This window comes from Alligator mississippiensis, chromosome 9 (assembly GCF_030867095.1).
Source record: "Alligator mississippiensis isolate rAllMis1 chromosome 9, rAllMis1, whole genome shotgun sequence".
Taxonomy (NCBI): Eukaryota; Metazoa; Chordata; order Crocodylia; family Alligatoridae; genus Alligator; species Alligator mississippiensis.
In genome coordinates, this window is record NC_081832.1 from 50,352,828 (window position 1) to 50,369,038 (window position 16,211).

The 16,211-nt window shown below is 45.4% G+C and overlaps 1 protein-coding gene across 4 annotated transcripts in view; it reads right to left on the minus strand.

Annotated features, from left to right (window-relative positions):
• Positions 1-9,662: 9,662 nt before the first annotated feature.
• Positions 9,663-16,211, minus strand: part of SPDL1 (spindle apparatus coiled-coil protein 1) — a 40,532-nt gene continuing 33,983 nt past the window's right edge. For all 4 annotated transcript variants that reach the window (XM_019487138.2, XM_019487136.2, XM_019487137.2 and 1 more), the window contains exon 12: positions 9,663-10,640. In XM_019487138.2, coding sequence (XP_019342683.2) covers positions 10,490-10,640 — 151 coding nt within the window. In that variant the 3' untranslated portion in view covers positions 9,663-10,489. The remainder of the gene's footprint in view (positions 10,641-16,211) is intronic.

Below are 16,211 nucleotides of genomic sequence, written 5' to 3' on the forward strand. Positions count from 1 at the left end.
TACATTGAACACCTTCAAGAGCAAACTGGATGCTTATCTTGCTGGGATCCTATGACCCCAGCTGACTTCCTGCCCTTTGAGCAGGGGACTGGACTCGATGATCTTCCAAGGTCCCTTCCAGCCCTAATGTCTATGAAATCTATGAATGTCACTTACCACTGTACAGGTTACATTATGCTGGCTGTATATATTTTTATAATTTTGGACAGTTTACAGTTTTCTGTGGCACCAGGGTCCCTGGGCCCTCCTCCAGAAGCATCAAGGTCTGTCCCTAGCGCTTTCAGCCCCTAAGGGCATACCTGCCACCACAAATGAACATAAGAGGTCAGGGTCCACTGATGGGTCCCTGGAATCTTGCCTCCAGGGCCCTTCATCCTGCTTGGGGCTTCTTGGCTCCCTTATGCCTGATAGTTGTCCAGGTGTGGCAGCTCCCTGCTGGGCCCCTGTCAGCTCTCTTGCGAGGCCCTTCTTTGATTCCCACCCCTTCCCACCTTGGCGTGACCCGAGGCTCAGCTGTCTGGGTCCCACCAGCCAGTGCTGCCCATCTCTCTCTCTCCTGCTACTCCATGGCTTCATAGTTGGTAGGGTCAGAAGTGACTAGGTCATCTCAGTAGGGTCAGAAGGGACCTGAGCAGATCATCAAGCCCGAACCCCTGGCATGGCAGGAAAGCGTACTGGGGTCAAACGACCCCAGCAAGGTGTTCATCCAGCCTCCTCTTAAAGACCTCCAGGGTAGGAGCCGTGGCTTGTACAGCAATGCCTCTCTCAAACTGGAATAAACAGCCCCAAACTCTCTCCTAGGCTTTGATGCCTAAGTAATGTCTTGCAAAAATGGGTAAGGAATCCATCAATTTTAGAGAACATGACTAGGATGTCAAAGACCTTGCTTTTGAGGCCCTCCTCCATCTAATAGTTCAAGTCCATATCTCACACTTCTCAAGAGTGACCAGGGAGAGGGCAGTTTGCAAGCAATTTGCCAGGGACAAGAGGAGGAAGAAATAGAAGAGCCAGGCAGCAGGAAGTAGAGCCTGGTCCTGGAAGGTAAGTGAGCTTGGTCTGTTTGGTTGGGTATGTGTTTGTTTGGTTTGATGAGCGTTCAGTTGTTTGGGCCATATGCTCTGAGCAGGTGGTGAGTCCTGCTAGCTAAGCAATTGCTGTCTGTGTCTGATAAAAGCCCTAATAAGGGGGCAGAGCCAATCCAGGCGCAGGAGAGTTCAAAAGGAAATCACCTGACCTATCAGGAGCAAGCCAGACAGTCTGCAAGCACTTCACAGTAGAGTTGTACAAAGCTTCAGTAGCTAATTCGATTCAGAGGAGATCTGGACCAATTCAGGGACCGAATCTCCAAATCTGAATCGACTTGGGAGACCAAATAAAAGCACCAAATCGATTTGAAGAATCCGAATCAATTCGAGAAAGCTTTGGAAAAGATTCGGCCATAGACTAAACAAACAGCTGACACAGCTGCCTCCACCTAGTAAGTCTGCTAGGGTTGGGAGAGGGAAAGGTGGAGCCCAAAACCACTCAGCCCCAGCTCCCAAACCGTGCACAGTGCCCTACTGAGCCACGCGACACCCACGCGATGTGACAAGTGCATGCAAGTACCAAGCAGAGGAGGTGATCCCCACTGTCCCCCACTGCACCATGGGTGGGGGGGGGCTCTGCCACAAGTGTCCAGAGACTGCTGCAGCTGGTGAGTACAGGGCTTTTTTTTTTTTTCTTTTCATAAGTGCTGGGACTGGGCTGGGGCAGGGCAGGGTATGGGGCCAGGCAGCGTAGGGCAGCCAGGGGGGCTTCTCTCATGGCTCTCCCCACCTGGGGAAGATGCAGGCACAGCTGGAGAAGCCGTGGAAGAACCTGCAGCCACCCAGCTGTGCCTGCCTCTCCCTGGTAGATCCGAATCGCCAAATCTCTCCAAAATCAGTGACGAATCTTCCAAAGCCGATTCAGCCAAATAGATTCGGGACAGTGATCCAAATCAAATTGTTGGCTACAAATGTCCAACTCGGGATCCTTAAAATTTTGGTTTATTAGGTGGATTGAAACACTGTAATGAAGTTAAATCATAAACCTTGGGGCTGGTCCCCACACACACACACACTCACAGTAGCAAGCTACAAGAGTCGGGTATACCTATCCTACAAGCGCTGGAGTCTGCCGCTGATGGCCAGTCGAGACTTCTTTCAGCATGGTGTTATCCTCCAGAAGGGGGTCGCTGGCTGGTCCTTCTGGCTGGACAGGTCGGGTGCTGGTCAACTTGGAGTTCAGGAGGGTGCCACTGAGGGTCACTTTTCACTGCTTTTTTATCTGTCCGGTTGCTACATTGTCATCTATTGAGTTCTTCCGTTGGTTGATCTGCAGTTTCCTTAGGTGTTAATTGCTGCCTACTACTGTGTTACACATTCAAGCACTGATTCACTCGCTCTTTCAGGGGCCAGCCTGATACAGGGAAGCGGCAGTTTGACTCCTGCCCTTGTTAACATTGTTACTAAACACATTTATAGTTGAAAGGTGAGACGTATAAAATATAAGCTACAAATGCCATGGCACACAAATAGATAAAAATACCAAAATAGACAGGGAGATACAAAATGCACACGTACAAATTTTAAAACACAATTCCTTATCTTAAAGTGAAAGAGAGAGGAAGGAAGAAAAGGTAGAAAACGAAAAACATATTCAAAGAGGGGAGAGCAAATGCAGATAAGAGGAAAAGGGGGCTTTCTTCTACAAAATCACTGTCCGCTGAATTGGCTGAACCTAAATCCAAATCAAATAACTTCCCTTTTCTCATAGTCCTACTTCACAGGTCCATTTGCCCTCCCCACCAACCCACCCTTTGAAGGGGAGTCTTTAATGTACATTCTTTCTTTAATTAAGAGTAACTAACCTAGATAATTTAACATAAGTAGCTAAAACTCTGCAATTAGATCAATACAGAAGGTCCTTGTTTCATACTTAGCTATAATTAGGGCAGAGTTAAGCTAAACAGAAGGCCAACCCTTACATTCAAATCTTCTAGTCCAAGAGAAACATATAAATCAAGGTTTTTTAAAGGGGAAACTGAGTTTTAATTTTTTTTTTTAAAATATGCAGGTAGAAGTCCAGCAGCAGGGTGAGGGCTACTCAGTTTATCACAATGAGCACAGCAGGTTTTATGCATGTGCACCTGGTGCAAGGAACTTCTGGCTCCAAGAGTGCAAGTACATTCCCTGAGTTAGGGTAGCAGCACTGGAGGTGCTTCAGGAGGCAGAGTTTCATAGAGGACACTTTCCCATCTCCATTGTAGCTGCTCCCATGCTGCTAAGGAAGATGAGAGCCTCAAGGATAGAAGGCATCAAGCTAGAAAGGAGGGAAACTATCCTTTAGAATGGATCCACCCTCCAGTTGATATTGCAGTGTCCTCTGACACCAAGGATACTCCTGCAAGGGAGAGAACCCTACAGGATAGGAGGCAGGTGGTGGTAGTTGGCAATTCAATTATTAGCAGGGATCCTGGTTTTCCATTTCCCATGGAAAAACCCATGGATTCCCTGTTTTTATCCGAAAAAAATGCAGATTTCCCATTTATGCAGAGATTCTCTGCTTTTGCAAAGAGCTCTTGCAGGCTGGCACAGCTCCAGCCTGCAAAAGCCAATTGCAGAAAGGGCGGGAAACCCCCAGCCCTGCCCCGAGGGGGACGGAGAGGGGGAAGGGCAGGGCCTGAGCCTCTGAGTCAGCCAAGGCTGGCCTCAGGCTCATACTCGCCTTTCGCCATTGGAGCCTAGAAGCAAGTGGGGCTTGGGGCTGTTGGGCAGGGCTGGGGAAGATGGTTAGGGGCTGAGGGAGCTGGGGGTGCTGCTGGCCCCAAGCAGCACACCACAGTCAGGAGCAGGGCCAGGGGTGCCCCTCTGCAAGGGTCTTTGTGGACAAGCACGCAGCACAGTGTGGTGGTGCCCGCCATGTGCAGGTTGCCCACATGCCATCCAGCCAGCTACCCAGGGAAGGGGGAGGCTTCCATGTAGCTAGCTGCACAGCTCCGTGGCTGGTTCTGCAGTAGTGGTGAGGGATGGGGGCAGGGATGGGGGCTTGCATGCAGCAGCCACTGCCTCTTACCTGTGGGGCTGTGCCAGGGGTGACACCCACTGCCTACCCCGCACCACTGCAGCAGCAGTGGCAGTGCAGGGAAGTTCTGTATGCAACAGCCGTCACCGCTAGCACGGCCCTACAGGTAAGCAGCAGCACCTGCTACATACAGAACCTCCCTGCGCCGCTGCGGAGCTGTGCAGCCGGCTGCACGGCGACTGCGGCAGTGTGGTGGCAGCCATGGCCGTGGGGGGGCACGGAATGGCGGTGGGGATGGCCGTGTGCTGCCCAGCTGCCACTACAGTGCCGCTGCTGCCCTGCAGCTGGCCGCACAGCTCCAGGAATTGCTCCATGGCAGTACAGGGAGGTTTTGTAAGCAGTGGCTGTCACCATTGGCACCACCCTAAAAGTAAGTGACAGCAGCCACCACATGCAAGCCCCTCCCCCCCCAATCCCTCACCGCCGCTGCCGAGCTGGCCGCATGCAAGCCTTCCCCATCCCCTGGACAGCCGGCTGGGCATGTACGCGGCTCGCACATGGCAGGCACCACCGCACTGTGCCTCCTGTTGCTTGCCTGCAAAGCCCCACGCAGAGAGGCACCCCTGCCCTCACCCCCCGTCCCTGCTCCTGACTGTGGTGTGCCGCCTGGGGCCGGCAGCACCCCCAGCTCCCAACCATCTTCCCCAGCTCTACCCCACAGTCTCCAAGCCCCACTTACCTCTAGGATCCAGGGGCAAAGGGCATGGCTCTGCAGTGGCAGTGCTTGGCCGTATAACTCCCCCCAGCCAGCACTGCTGCAGAGCTGTGCAGCCAGTTGCAAGGCATAAGCAGTGGTGCAGTGGCAGTCGCTGCATGTAAGAGCCCCTTTCCAACCCCTGGCCGGGTGACATGTATGTGGCCCACACAAGGTGGTTGCCACTGCACTGCTGCTGCCACGCCCTGAGCCACTTGCCCACAAAGCTGTGTGGGTGGCTGCGGGATGGTAGCACAGGGTGCAGTGGCAGTTGCAGTGGCAGGCTCCGTGTGCAAACCCTGTCAGGCCGGCCAGCGCATGTGTGGCCCTTAGATTAGAACCCCTGCCCCCATCCCTGGCCCTGCTCCTGGGAGTAGGCACAGAGGAACACCCGCCCCCCCCCCTTGATCTACCCCTGCTGCACCTTCCCTTTCCCTCGCCCTACCCCGCCCCTTCCCCCTACACACACTTACCTGCTGGAGTGGGCATCAGTGTCTGTGTGCACCTCTGTGTCTGCATGTCTGTGCCTGCGTGTCTGTGGGGGGCTGTTGTGAGGGGCATCAGGAAGGCTGTCAAGGCTGTAGGGGTGGGGAATTTTTATCATGGATTTGGGGTTTTTTAAATCAGAGAATTTGCAACTTTTAATCAGAGAAAACCAGGATCCCTGATTATTAGGTATATAGACAGCTGGCTTTTTGACATCTGAGAGGACCACATGGTGACTTTTCCTGCCAAGTGCAAAGGTAGTGGACCACGTGACTCATGAGATGTATAGATAGGCTGCCAGGGAGGGCTGGGGAGGAGCTGGTGGTTGTAGTCCATGTGAATAACAATAACATGGGTAATGGTAGCAGAGATTTTGGAAGCTATAATCTAGGCGGCTAGGTAGGTTGAAGCCCAGGCCTTCCACAGTAGCATTCTCCAAAATGTTTCCAGTGTGGCTTCCTGACAGGCACAAGTCCAGAGTCTCAATTTGTGGCTGAGATGATGACATAGGCAGGAAGGGTTTAAATTTATTAGCAACTGGGGGACCTTTTGTAACAGGGGGAGCCTGTACAGAAGGCTCCACCTGTGCCAAAATGGCACAAAACTGGTACTTAATATTAAAAAGGTGGTACAGCTTCTTTTGAACTAAAAACACAGAGAAGATTACAAGTGCAGAATAGCGCACAGTTCAAATTGACACATCCTATAGGGGTAAAACTATAAAAACCCAGGCATAAGAAACACTGTGAAGATAAGCACAAGCGGATACCTTTAATAAGTAAGAGGTCACACAGAAGTAGCCAACCACGCACCAGTAAGAATTACGCATGCTTTTATACTAATACAAAAAGCTTAAGATCAAAGGTGGTGGAACTTGAATGCTTAGCAGTGAATGGTATAGACAGGAATGATAGCATAGGTAGTACTGGTGGGGGAGTGGTACTCTGCAGAAGAGAGTGCATCAAATCTAATAGGGTATATCAGTAGTCTCCGACCTTTTTAACTAGGAGATCACCTTTGGCATTTAAAAGTAACCCAAGATCTACTGTGCGCCACCCCGTACCCCAACCCAGCAGGTAAGTATGTGGGGAGGGAAAAGGGGGGTACAGATAGAGGCAGAGGGAAAAAAAAAAAAATATTGTGGGCATGCCTCCCCAGCAGGTAAGTCCTTCCCAACCAGGGCCCCACTCAACAATGGACCAGCAGAGGTGAGAGGGAGGGGGCAGTTTCCCCCTGCACCGCCGCTGCTGCTCAGCCTGGAGAGGTGAGCCCAGAACAGGGACAGGGCGCACAGGGTTGGGGCTGTGTGCACTGGTTCCCATGGATACTGCAGAGCTGGGGCCAGAGGCAGTGGCACCCAGAAGGAGCTTCCACAGCCTAAGCTACCTAGAAAGGCAGTTCAGCCATGGAGCCACCCCAGTCCTGCTGCGTGCCCAGGGGGCAGCAGGATGCACCACAACCAGGCGGTGCCTCAGCCAGGCAGGACCAAGGAACCCACTTGCCGCAAGACAATACCCCTCCATGGGCCGGATGCAGCCCGTGAGCTGTATTTTGCCCAACCCTGATCTAACACCAGGCTGGGATGCACAGACCAAATTTCTTAACATTATAAAAGACTGCTTTTTGAAGTAGTTAGTCCTGGAACCTCAACAGGAAAGCCCGTTCTTGAGCTAGTTCCAAGCAGTGAACAGGATTTGGTGCAAAAGGGTCAGTGTTACTGAGCTGTTCAGCAATAATGACCACAATGCAAATGGGTTTGACATTAATAAAGGAGGAGAGACAAGAAAATCTACTACAGTAGCCTTTAATTTTCAAAAGGGAGAATACACCGAAATAAGGAAGCTAATTAGCCAGAAGTTAAAAGGGGCCCCTAAGGAGGTAAGGGACTTGCAAGGAGCAAGGGAATGCTTAAGAGCACCATATTTGAAGCACAAAGCAAATGCATACCACTAATTTTTAAAAAATTCCTAAAGCAGACCAAAAGAGGAAAATAAAAGAAGAACACAAACTCTAGCAAATCAAATGTAAAACTGTAATAAGACCAACCACAGGAGAATGAGAAGAAACTTGCTAAAGGTACAAAAGATAACAATAGAAATTTCTTTAGAGTACATTAGAAGCCAAAGCCATGCCAAGGGGTCCGTTGGGCCTTTGAATGATCAGGGTGCAAAGCAGGCACTAGAGGATGACAAGCCATTGCTGGGAAACAAATGCATTTCTTGCATCTGTTTTTACTGTGGAAGACATTAGGGAATAGTCCATAGCCCACAACATCACTAGATCCACTCCTCTACAGTTTCGGTCAGCTTCACTGACTTGTCCCTAAGGTTTCAACAGATGAGGTTATAGAGGAAATTGATAAACTAAAGAGTAGAAGAATCGCTAGGACCTGATGGTGTTCTGAAGGAGCTCAGAGCTGAAACTGCTGGGCTCTTAACTATAATATATGCAATCCATCACTAAAAACAGCCTTGGTACCAGAGGACTGAGGGGTTGCCACTATGACTCGCATATTTAAAGAGAGGCTGTAGAAGTAACGCAGGGAACTACAAGCTGGTAAGCCCGACTTCAGTTCCTGGAAAACTGGTAGAAACAATAATAAATATAATTGTTCAGCATATAGATTAAAGTGACTTGTCAGGAAGGACTCAACACAGCTTTGTCAAAGGAAAATCATGCCTTACCAACCTACTAGAGTTCCTTGAGGGTGTCAATAAAGTAGATGGATAGGGTATGGTTGGTATAGTATATTTGGACTTCCAAAAAGCCTTTGGCGGGGTCTCCCATGATATTCTTAACTAAGTTAGATAGTGACAGCATTACAGGGAACATCCACTCATGGATTAGAAACTGGCTCAAAGGTAGAAAGCAAAGAGCAGTTAATTTTCAGGATGGAAAGAGGTAAACATCAGGATGCCTCAGGGATCTGTGTTGGGACCAGTGCTCTTTAGCATATGCGTAAGTGCTCTGGCAAAGGGGTGAGTATCAAAGTGGCCAAATTTGTGGATAGCAAAATTATTCAAAGTAGTAAAGATCAAGGCAGACTGTGATGATGTACAGAAGTATTTGGCACTATTGAGTGAATGGGAAACTCAATGGCAAATGAAATTCAAATGTATAAGTGTGAAGTGATGCACCTAGGCAAAAAACAACACAAATTATATGCCTACACTATGATGGGCTCTACATCAGCTGTTACCACACAGAAAAGAGATCTGGGAGTCATTGTGGATAGTTCACTAAAAACCATCAACTTTGTGATCAGAAGCCATCAAACAGGCAAACAAAACGTTAGGGATTATTAAGAAGGGAATTGTAAATGAAATGAAAGGCAGCATCATGCCCCTTTAAAAAATCTGTGATACACTTGCATCTTGAATACTGTGCCCAGTTCTGGTGCCCTCACCTCAAAAAAGAATATAGAAAAACTGAAGGCAGTCCAGAGAAAGACAACAAGGATGATTAGTGGTATGGAGGGGCTTCCATACAAGGACAGACTGAAGAATCTAGGTCTATTCAGTTTAGAAAAGAGACACTTGAGGTGGGGGACATGATAAGGGTTTAACAGAATACTAAACCAAATTCACATATTTGCCTTTTATCAAGTTCAGTTGTATTACAGGTGTTATATTCATGCACATGGAACATTTTTTTGTCCCTGGCAACAGATCCCTAAGAAAAGTAACCTAGCTCAAGACATGCTTATTTTCAAGAGATGCCACTGAAAACAGTGGAAAGCACATATTGTAAGGGAAAATTAATAGTTTTTCTATACTGATGTCACTATCAAAAATTAAAGAACTGGGTAAAGTACAATAGAAGACTACATCAACAGTGTTGCAGTTCTCTACTGCTTGCTAAGACTTACCTTGCATAGTATGTTTAACACTAATTCTAATCAGCATCTTTTCTTGAGAACTGATTTTCTATAGATACTAACATTATTCTAATTTAAGAACCTAATAAATATTTAGAGCTTCAAACTGAAACCTCTTTTTTAAACTGAATGTGGGACTCAGTGTCATGCTTGGAAGGTTCAGATGTTCTGCACCTTTGAAAATTACCAGTTACAACTTCACTTCAAGACTTACCCACGAAAGATTTTTTCAATTGGATAGTTTTTCCAACCAGGAATGCTTCAAGTATGATGCCTATTGGCATGGACCTGTAGAGGCTGACTTGTCACTGAGCAAGCCAGATAGATGATTAGATCTTCAAAGATAAGTCATTTAGACATCTTCACTGGAATCACAAGTCAGCGGGCAGCTTTACTTTAGCCATCTCTATAATTATTCCAAGTACAATACAAGCTGCACACATTTTGTTTTGATTTTAAGATGTTTAACACATGTTGTATTCTACAGACAGCCAAAAAAAGTTATATTAGAAATAGTAAATTTTATTTAATGCGTAGTTAAGTTTTTACACAAGACTAGACTACTTATTACAAAATAACTTAAAATTTTTTAAAAATTTACTACATTTATGATGTTATACACTTTGCATACATTAATTTTGATATAGCATATTCTTTTAAAGTAGGGGTAGGGACACAGCATATTTGAAATACTGAATACTTATAAAATATACCAATAGTTACCAGAAGCCATGGATTGCTCCTTTCTAAAATCCCACAGATGTTCTAAAATGCCAACAGATGTTCCATTTGTTTGCAAAAATCTAACAAACAAAAAGCATGACACTCAGGAATTGCTATACACTGGGGGTAAGGGGGGTGGGGCACTGTTTTGGAATGTGTTCCTTTGAAGTTATAAAAAATAATTTAGGAATGCAAAATTTTCAGAGAAACTACCCATCTTCAATCTAGTAACCAAGCACACCCTGCTCTTAGTTTACATCCACATTGATAATAGCATTGCTACGGCAATTTATAGTCATTCTGAAATGACTTTGTGAAAACGCTAGACCACTATTAACTATAGTCCCAATGAAAATTCAGGCTTCAAAGTTTCAGATCAAGTTACTATGACATTTAAATTTGGTGGCATTTCTGAGCATAAAATAAATATAAACAGCATAAGCCCTAGTTAATATAGCTGTAATTGCTCATGAAATACGAAAGATGCACTGCTTAAATCCAACATGCATGTACAGTAATAATTTACTTGCATCTTGTTTGCTGCACAATACAATCTTTAAGGCACAACATTAAATTATTCAGATTTGTTCTGAAAAAAATGAGTTTTATTGCTGAGGACATTGCATTTCAGAAGTTTCTTTAGAAGACACATATAGCGTAGTGTATGTTTTCTTCCGCATTTTCTTCTCAGACTTGATTGCATTTTCTTTCATGTCTTCATTTTCCACAGTTTCAAGTCTGGATTCAGCTGTTAACCTATAGGCAAAGTAGCCATGCTAAATACATACTGAGTTAATAATAAAAATTAAAAGAAAAAAACACCACCACACACAAGACTGAGACAAGCAGTCTCAATAAGCAGCATCAATAAGCCCACTAGATTATCAAATTATCTATCTGCTAGAGAAAGAATTGGTACTTAAAAAAAAAATTATGATCAAATTTTAAGTTTTGAATTTACATAACACTGTTTCCCATATTTTGCCATTCTCCAAATCTTACTCGTTAGTTCAGGTCTCATATATTCCTTCAGTTTGACCTGCTGTAGAAAATGGAAACTGGTTGTGAACAGCCTTGAAACTATTAGTCATCTTTGCTTATTGCATAGCAGAAATCAAATGGAAAAAAAAAAAAGTTAAGGGAAAGCTAGCTATTAGCTCTTAACCATTATTAGGTTGTGAAGTTTGAAAAGAGCAATACAAGAACACTATTTGTATTGAGAAATTGAGAAAGTATCAAATTCTGTGCAAACAAGCTTCAATTTAGACTCTCTCATTTATAATATGTATGAATTAGACTGACTGTCCCATCAATTTTTATTTACTCAGACTCACTTTTATAATTCGCCAGTCCAATATTTTAAGTCCAGCTGCACTCAAAGCAAGCTGCTGCCTGCAACACCGATGTTCAAAAGCTAAAGCAGAAACGTGAGTTTTCAGACTCTCAAGCAACAACTACATAGATTTTAGACTGCATAATATTAAATCATTAACCTGATGTTTATACAAATGCTCAGGTTGTGACATTGTGTGGGGCAGGTGCTGGGTAAGTGCTATCTATAGAGTTTGCAATAAGCTCCAGAACCTACACTTGCAGTTAATTGACTTGACTTGTACACATCAGTGCAGTCACAAAAATGGTTGTAGGGAGACCAAATAAAAAAAAGGGTCTTCAATTAATGATTCACTTCATACGAATACACCTGGCTCCCCATTAACCCTTCATTACATACCAATTATCAACATCTTTACACAATATAGGCTTCTATCAACTGTTTGGAGAAACCTTACTCCAACTGGTCATTTTCCACGTTACAGCAATTTTCAACAGAAACAGCTTTCCTCACATTCCTTACTCCACACAAACTGAAGCTATGGAAGTTGCCACTAAAACAGTGTCACAGCAAGGGACAATCACCATAGAAGCCATACAGATATGACATTGAATCTGAAGGTTTGGCCAGAGCATAAACCTGATTTCTGGAATACTCATTCTCTGTCCCATCTCTCTATCCCCAGCACCCCACTATATACTGGCATGATGCACATAAACATACCCCCAACCTCAACTAGGATGAGACCTCCCTCTCTGCATACTTGCCTCAAGTCAAAGTTGATCAAGGAGTCAATTATACAGCCAAATTAACCTCAAATCTAAGACCAGGTTTGGGTTTTTTTTTCTTGTAGCCCTATGTGTGACAGCTAAAATTATGTCTGTGGGATACAGGTGCTTGCTGAAGGCCCTATGAAGATTAGACTAAGTGTTTTTCTGTATTTGTTTGGATATTAAGCTATATGTTGTTGCTAAGAGCCTAATTAAAGTTTAAGATGTAGTGAGGCCTCGTATAAAGTAAGGCCTAGTAAATTTAGCAAAGCCTTAAAGTAGTCAGGCCCTGTGGCATAGTTAAAATTATCTTATCAAAGGAATGCAAGGCTTGTACTGCTAACTGGTCAGTCTAAGGACAGTTGAAGTAAAAGGAATCTGAGAGGTTGTACGTTATCAGAACCATTCAGAAGCTTTAAATTGGCTGAAATATCTGGAACCCATTCAGAAGGAAGATGCAGCTCTGTGAAAAGGATTAGTTAGCTGTTGCCTGGATCAGTGGGTCCATGAACCTCGAGGAGCCCAAGGACTGCATTCCAGGGTCCTTTCCAGTACCCCTTTGGACACTGTTGTTCAGGGATGCCTGACTTCACTGAACTTTGTGGAAAGAGAAGCTTGCTGTGTATCAGGCATCAGAGGGGACTGCCAATAAATTGCTGATGCGAATTGCTTTCGTCTGTCATTGCTTGTCTTGTTACTACGCGTAGTTGTGTTTTTGTTAAGTCAATAAATCTTTATTACCTTTCTACCCCCGACCATACTCTCAATCCTGAACCATTCGCAGGCGCTGGGACACTATGGAATAAATATTTTCTTATTGATTAGATTTATATTACTCATTAGCTTTCCCTATTTTCAGTTAATGTCCTGTGGACCATCATTTTTGTAATTATGTCTGGAATAATTAAAAACCAGGAAAAAATGTATATCGTAGATCTATAATGCATATCATAGATATCTTCTATGCCTTAGATCATATATGCACTTTGTTGTGTGTTAAGTTTTTCAACCCAAAATACAGTAGGCTGATTTTGTCAAGGTGGGAATACACACACACACCCCCAAACCCATATACACACCCACATACACATACACCCACATACAGAGTATATCAGCCTACTGTATTTTTGTTTCGGTGAAGAACTTTATCTATCTGTATATAGATATCTATCTATATATAGATATAAATAAATAAAAGCCCAGAAATGTCTTCCTACTAAGTTGATGGGTTTTTTTAATTTAGATCCTCATGTCCTAGGATATAGAAGTTTTAAAATACACTGAAGAACAGCATGAACAGTGATGACAGTTGTCATTTGTCCCCGTAACATATTACGCTGACAGGTACCTAAAATGTCCTAACTAGAAAACTAAGAACAGTTTTTGGTTTTTCAACTATTTTTTCTTCTGGAGTTCCATAAATAAGGCGTCACAAAAGTACAAGTAGGATCATCCAGAAGAACGATCATTCACTGCAGACATTGCTATTCCAAATTATTCACTAGTGTCATCTAAAAAGTTCCAGTTGTTCCAACAAGTGTTGGAATATTACAATATAAAGAAAAAGGAGGGTGATCCAGCAAATCAAGACTGAAGTGATACAGAACTTCAGTTAATACCTAACCTTTGCTTTTTCCTTCATAGAAGTTCCTCTCAGGGGCCCAGTACTATGTTGTGTAACAGTAACAAGCCTACTGGACAGCTTAAATGAACAGGAGCAGAAATATTGCCACAAAAAATCCATACTAGATCAAAAATAAGGAAAGATGATATTCACAAAAGAGTTATTTCTACCTCCAAGTATATTATCAATTTTCTTTTATACGCCAAGAAATATTTCCTTGCTATAAGAGAGATGCAGATAAAAATCACACCTCTACAGGTTTCAGTATAAAATCTGACTGAATTTTGAAAGGTTTTAATGAAAGTCCTAGTTTTGTACTTCATCTTTAAGAACCACAAAGTAAAGGAATTAAGTGGAGTAACAGATTTGCTTAGGATCAAGGTTTGGGAACCTAAAACCTGTGGGGCAGCACACAACACTGAAGGTATCAGTTATATGCCTGACTTAGGGGAAATGTACCCAGCTCTACCCTAGACATTCCCCTTTTCCTGCCCTGAGTTGTGCATTGATGTGCCCCTGAACTGTGATTATTCTCTTTCACCCCAGCTACTGCAGCCACTGCATACTCTCACCCTCAAATTAGACACTGACCATTGCCTCTAGCCATGGTAGTGGGTGTGTGTGTGTGTGTGTGTGTGTGTGTGTGGTGGTGGGGGGGGGCAGTGAAATCAGTAGCACTTGGTGGTGATATTAAAATGGAAGCTACAGTAGGAAGAGACAAGAACAAGGAAAGGCTGGGGTGGCAGCAGGTAATTGTGGCACCTGCAGAGGGGAACACTGCAAAAAACTGAATTGTGCTGCAGCAGACAAAGTAGATCAGTAGGGGGAAGCCTGGCTGGACCTACATATGAAATTTAAATTACTAAATTGTAATAACAGTTGCAGCTAGCACAAGAATGCAAGAAAGATTGTTACTGGGGCCATTTGAAAAAAAGCAATCACAACTGATTTCATCTCCCATGCCGGTTTAGGATACACCCAATGTTTAACTATGATAAACTGTACATGAATAACTGTCCCTCCCTTGGTGATAGTCTCTTCCTTATTGACATGTCCTTCCCTAATCGATTCGTATTTCTCAGAGCACAGAGAATGTCTGTCTAGCATTTTGATCCATCTCAATAGATCCATACCAGTCAAGGATATTTTGGGTTCTGCCCCACATTAAAACAATTCCCTACACAGTGACTTGTGATCAATGTCTCAAGGTGTCTGATGCAGTCAATCAAGTCTCATCTCCGTTGATGAAATTGTAACCTCTGGACTGATCAAGAGTTTGCGAACGCAAGTTTCATAACCAAACAGGATCTGAGGGGCTAACAATTGTAACCTAACTAAAATATGACGGACCCCATCTTATCTGCTTTGTTGGGGCTTTGGGCATCAATCTATCAAGGAAGAATGCTTTGAAGGCATACACCTGAAGGGTATAAGAGAGAAATGGAGCTACTGGCAAAGTGCGCTCCAAGAGAGACAAATCACTCACTGCAACGCCATAATCTATACCTAGCTGATCACCCTCGGCAATGGATCAACACCTAGTGAAGGCTGTAAAGACTGAGACCACTTCCTTGCCTGTATTGGTGAGTGTGCCAAGGGCACAGAACTAGAAAGGGGGGAAGACTTGCCCAGAGGCAAACCCCTGACCGAAGAAGAAGAGGAAAAAAACAACTTACCTGTTTCAGGAGCCGGGAGGAGCAGGGAAACACGCGGCAAGAAACCACCCGTGCAGTTTGTAATCTGCGCCCATATGCAGTTGGGGCTGGGTGACGTCATGGGGAAACACCACCCAGCGGAGATGAAAGGGAGCCACAAAAGTGCGGGAAGGCCAAGGACCGGCAGGGAACCACTGGGCTGAAGGTGTCCAGCCACTGCGGCTGGCAGCGGCGAGGGCAGCAAAGGATCCCCGACCCAGAGAAGACCAGCGGGGATCAAAGGCGCCAGCAGAGAGGCCGGCAAATGCGGCAGCAGCAGCTGCTGCGGTGGAGGAAGCAGCAGGAGCGGCAGAGGCTCCCCGAGCCGTAGAAGATCAGCGGGAATTGGGGATGCTGGCAGAGAGGCCAGCAAAAACAGCAGCAGTGGCTGCTGCGACAGCAAAAACAGCGGGAGCAGCAGAGGATCCCCGAGCCGGGGACTGGTAGGGATCGAAAATGCCGGCAGGAAAAGCGGCAAGGACACCGGCTACAGTAGCGACGGCGACAGGGAACACTGAGCCGGAGTAGCCGGCGTGAGAACCCCAAATAGAGGCAACAGGGCCGCCGCCCCGAACAGAGGCGGGTCCAAGGAGAGAGGAAGTGGGAAACCCCAGCTGGGGGTGAAGTCACGGGTACTGACCCTGAGGGTGCTGTAGCCTAAGGGCGTTGGGAGAGTGAGGGGGTATGGGGATCCTACTGTGGGTATGCCGTTTTCCTTAGGCTTTCTCCTCCCTTCTTTCCTTTAGGTCACATTGCACTTGTAGTCACGGTGGTGGCCTTGTTCCTTTGCTTCACGTCAGGTGTTTTGGGAAAAGGGTATAGGATCTAGGAATTGACAGAGGTTCCCCATTCAGGGCACGCCTATCTCGGTCCCCAGGGAGAAGGCGGATCAACGGAGTCCATAGC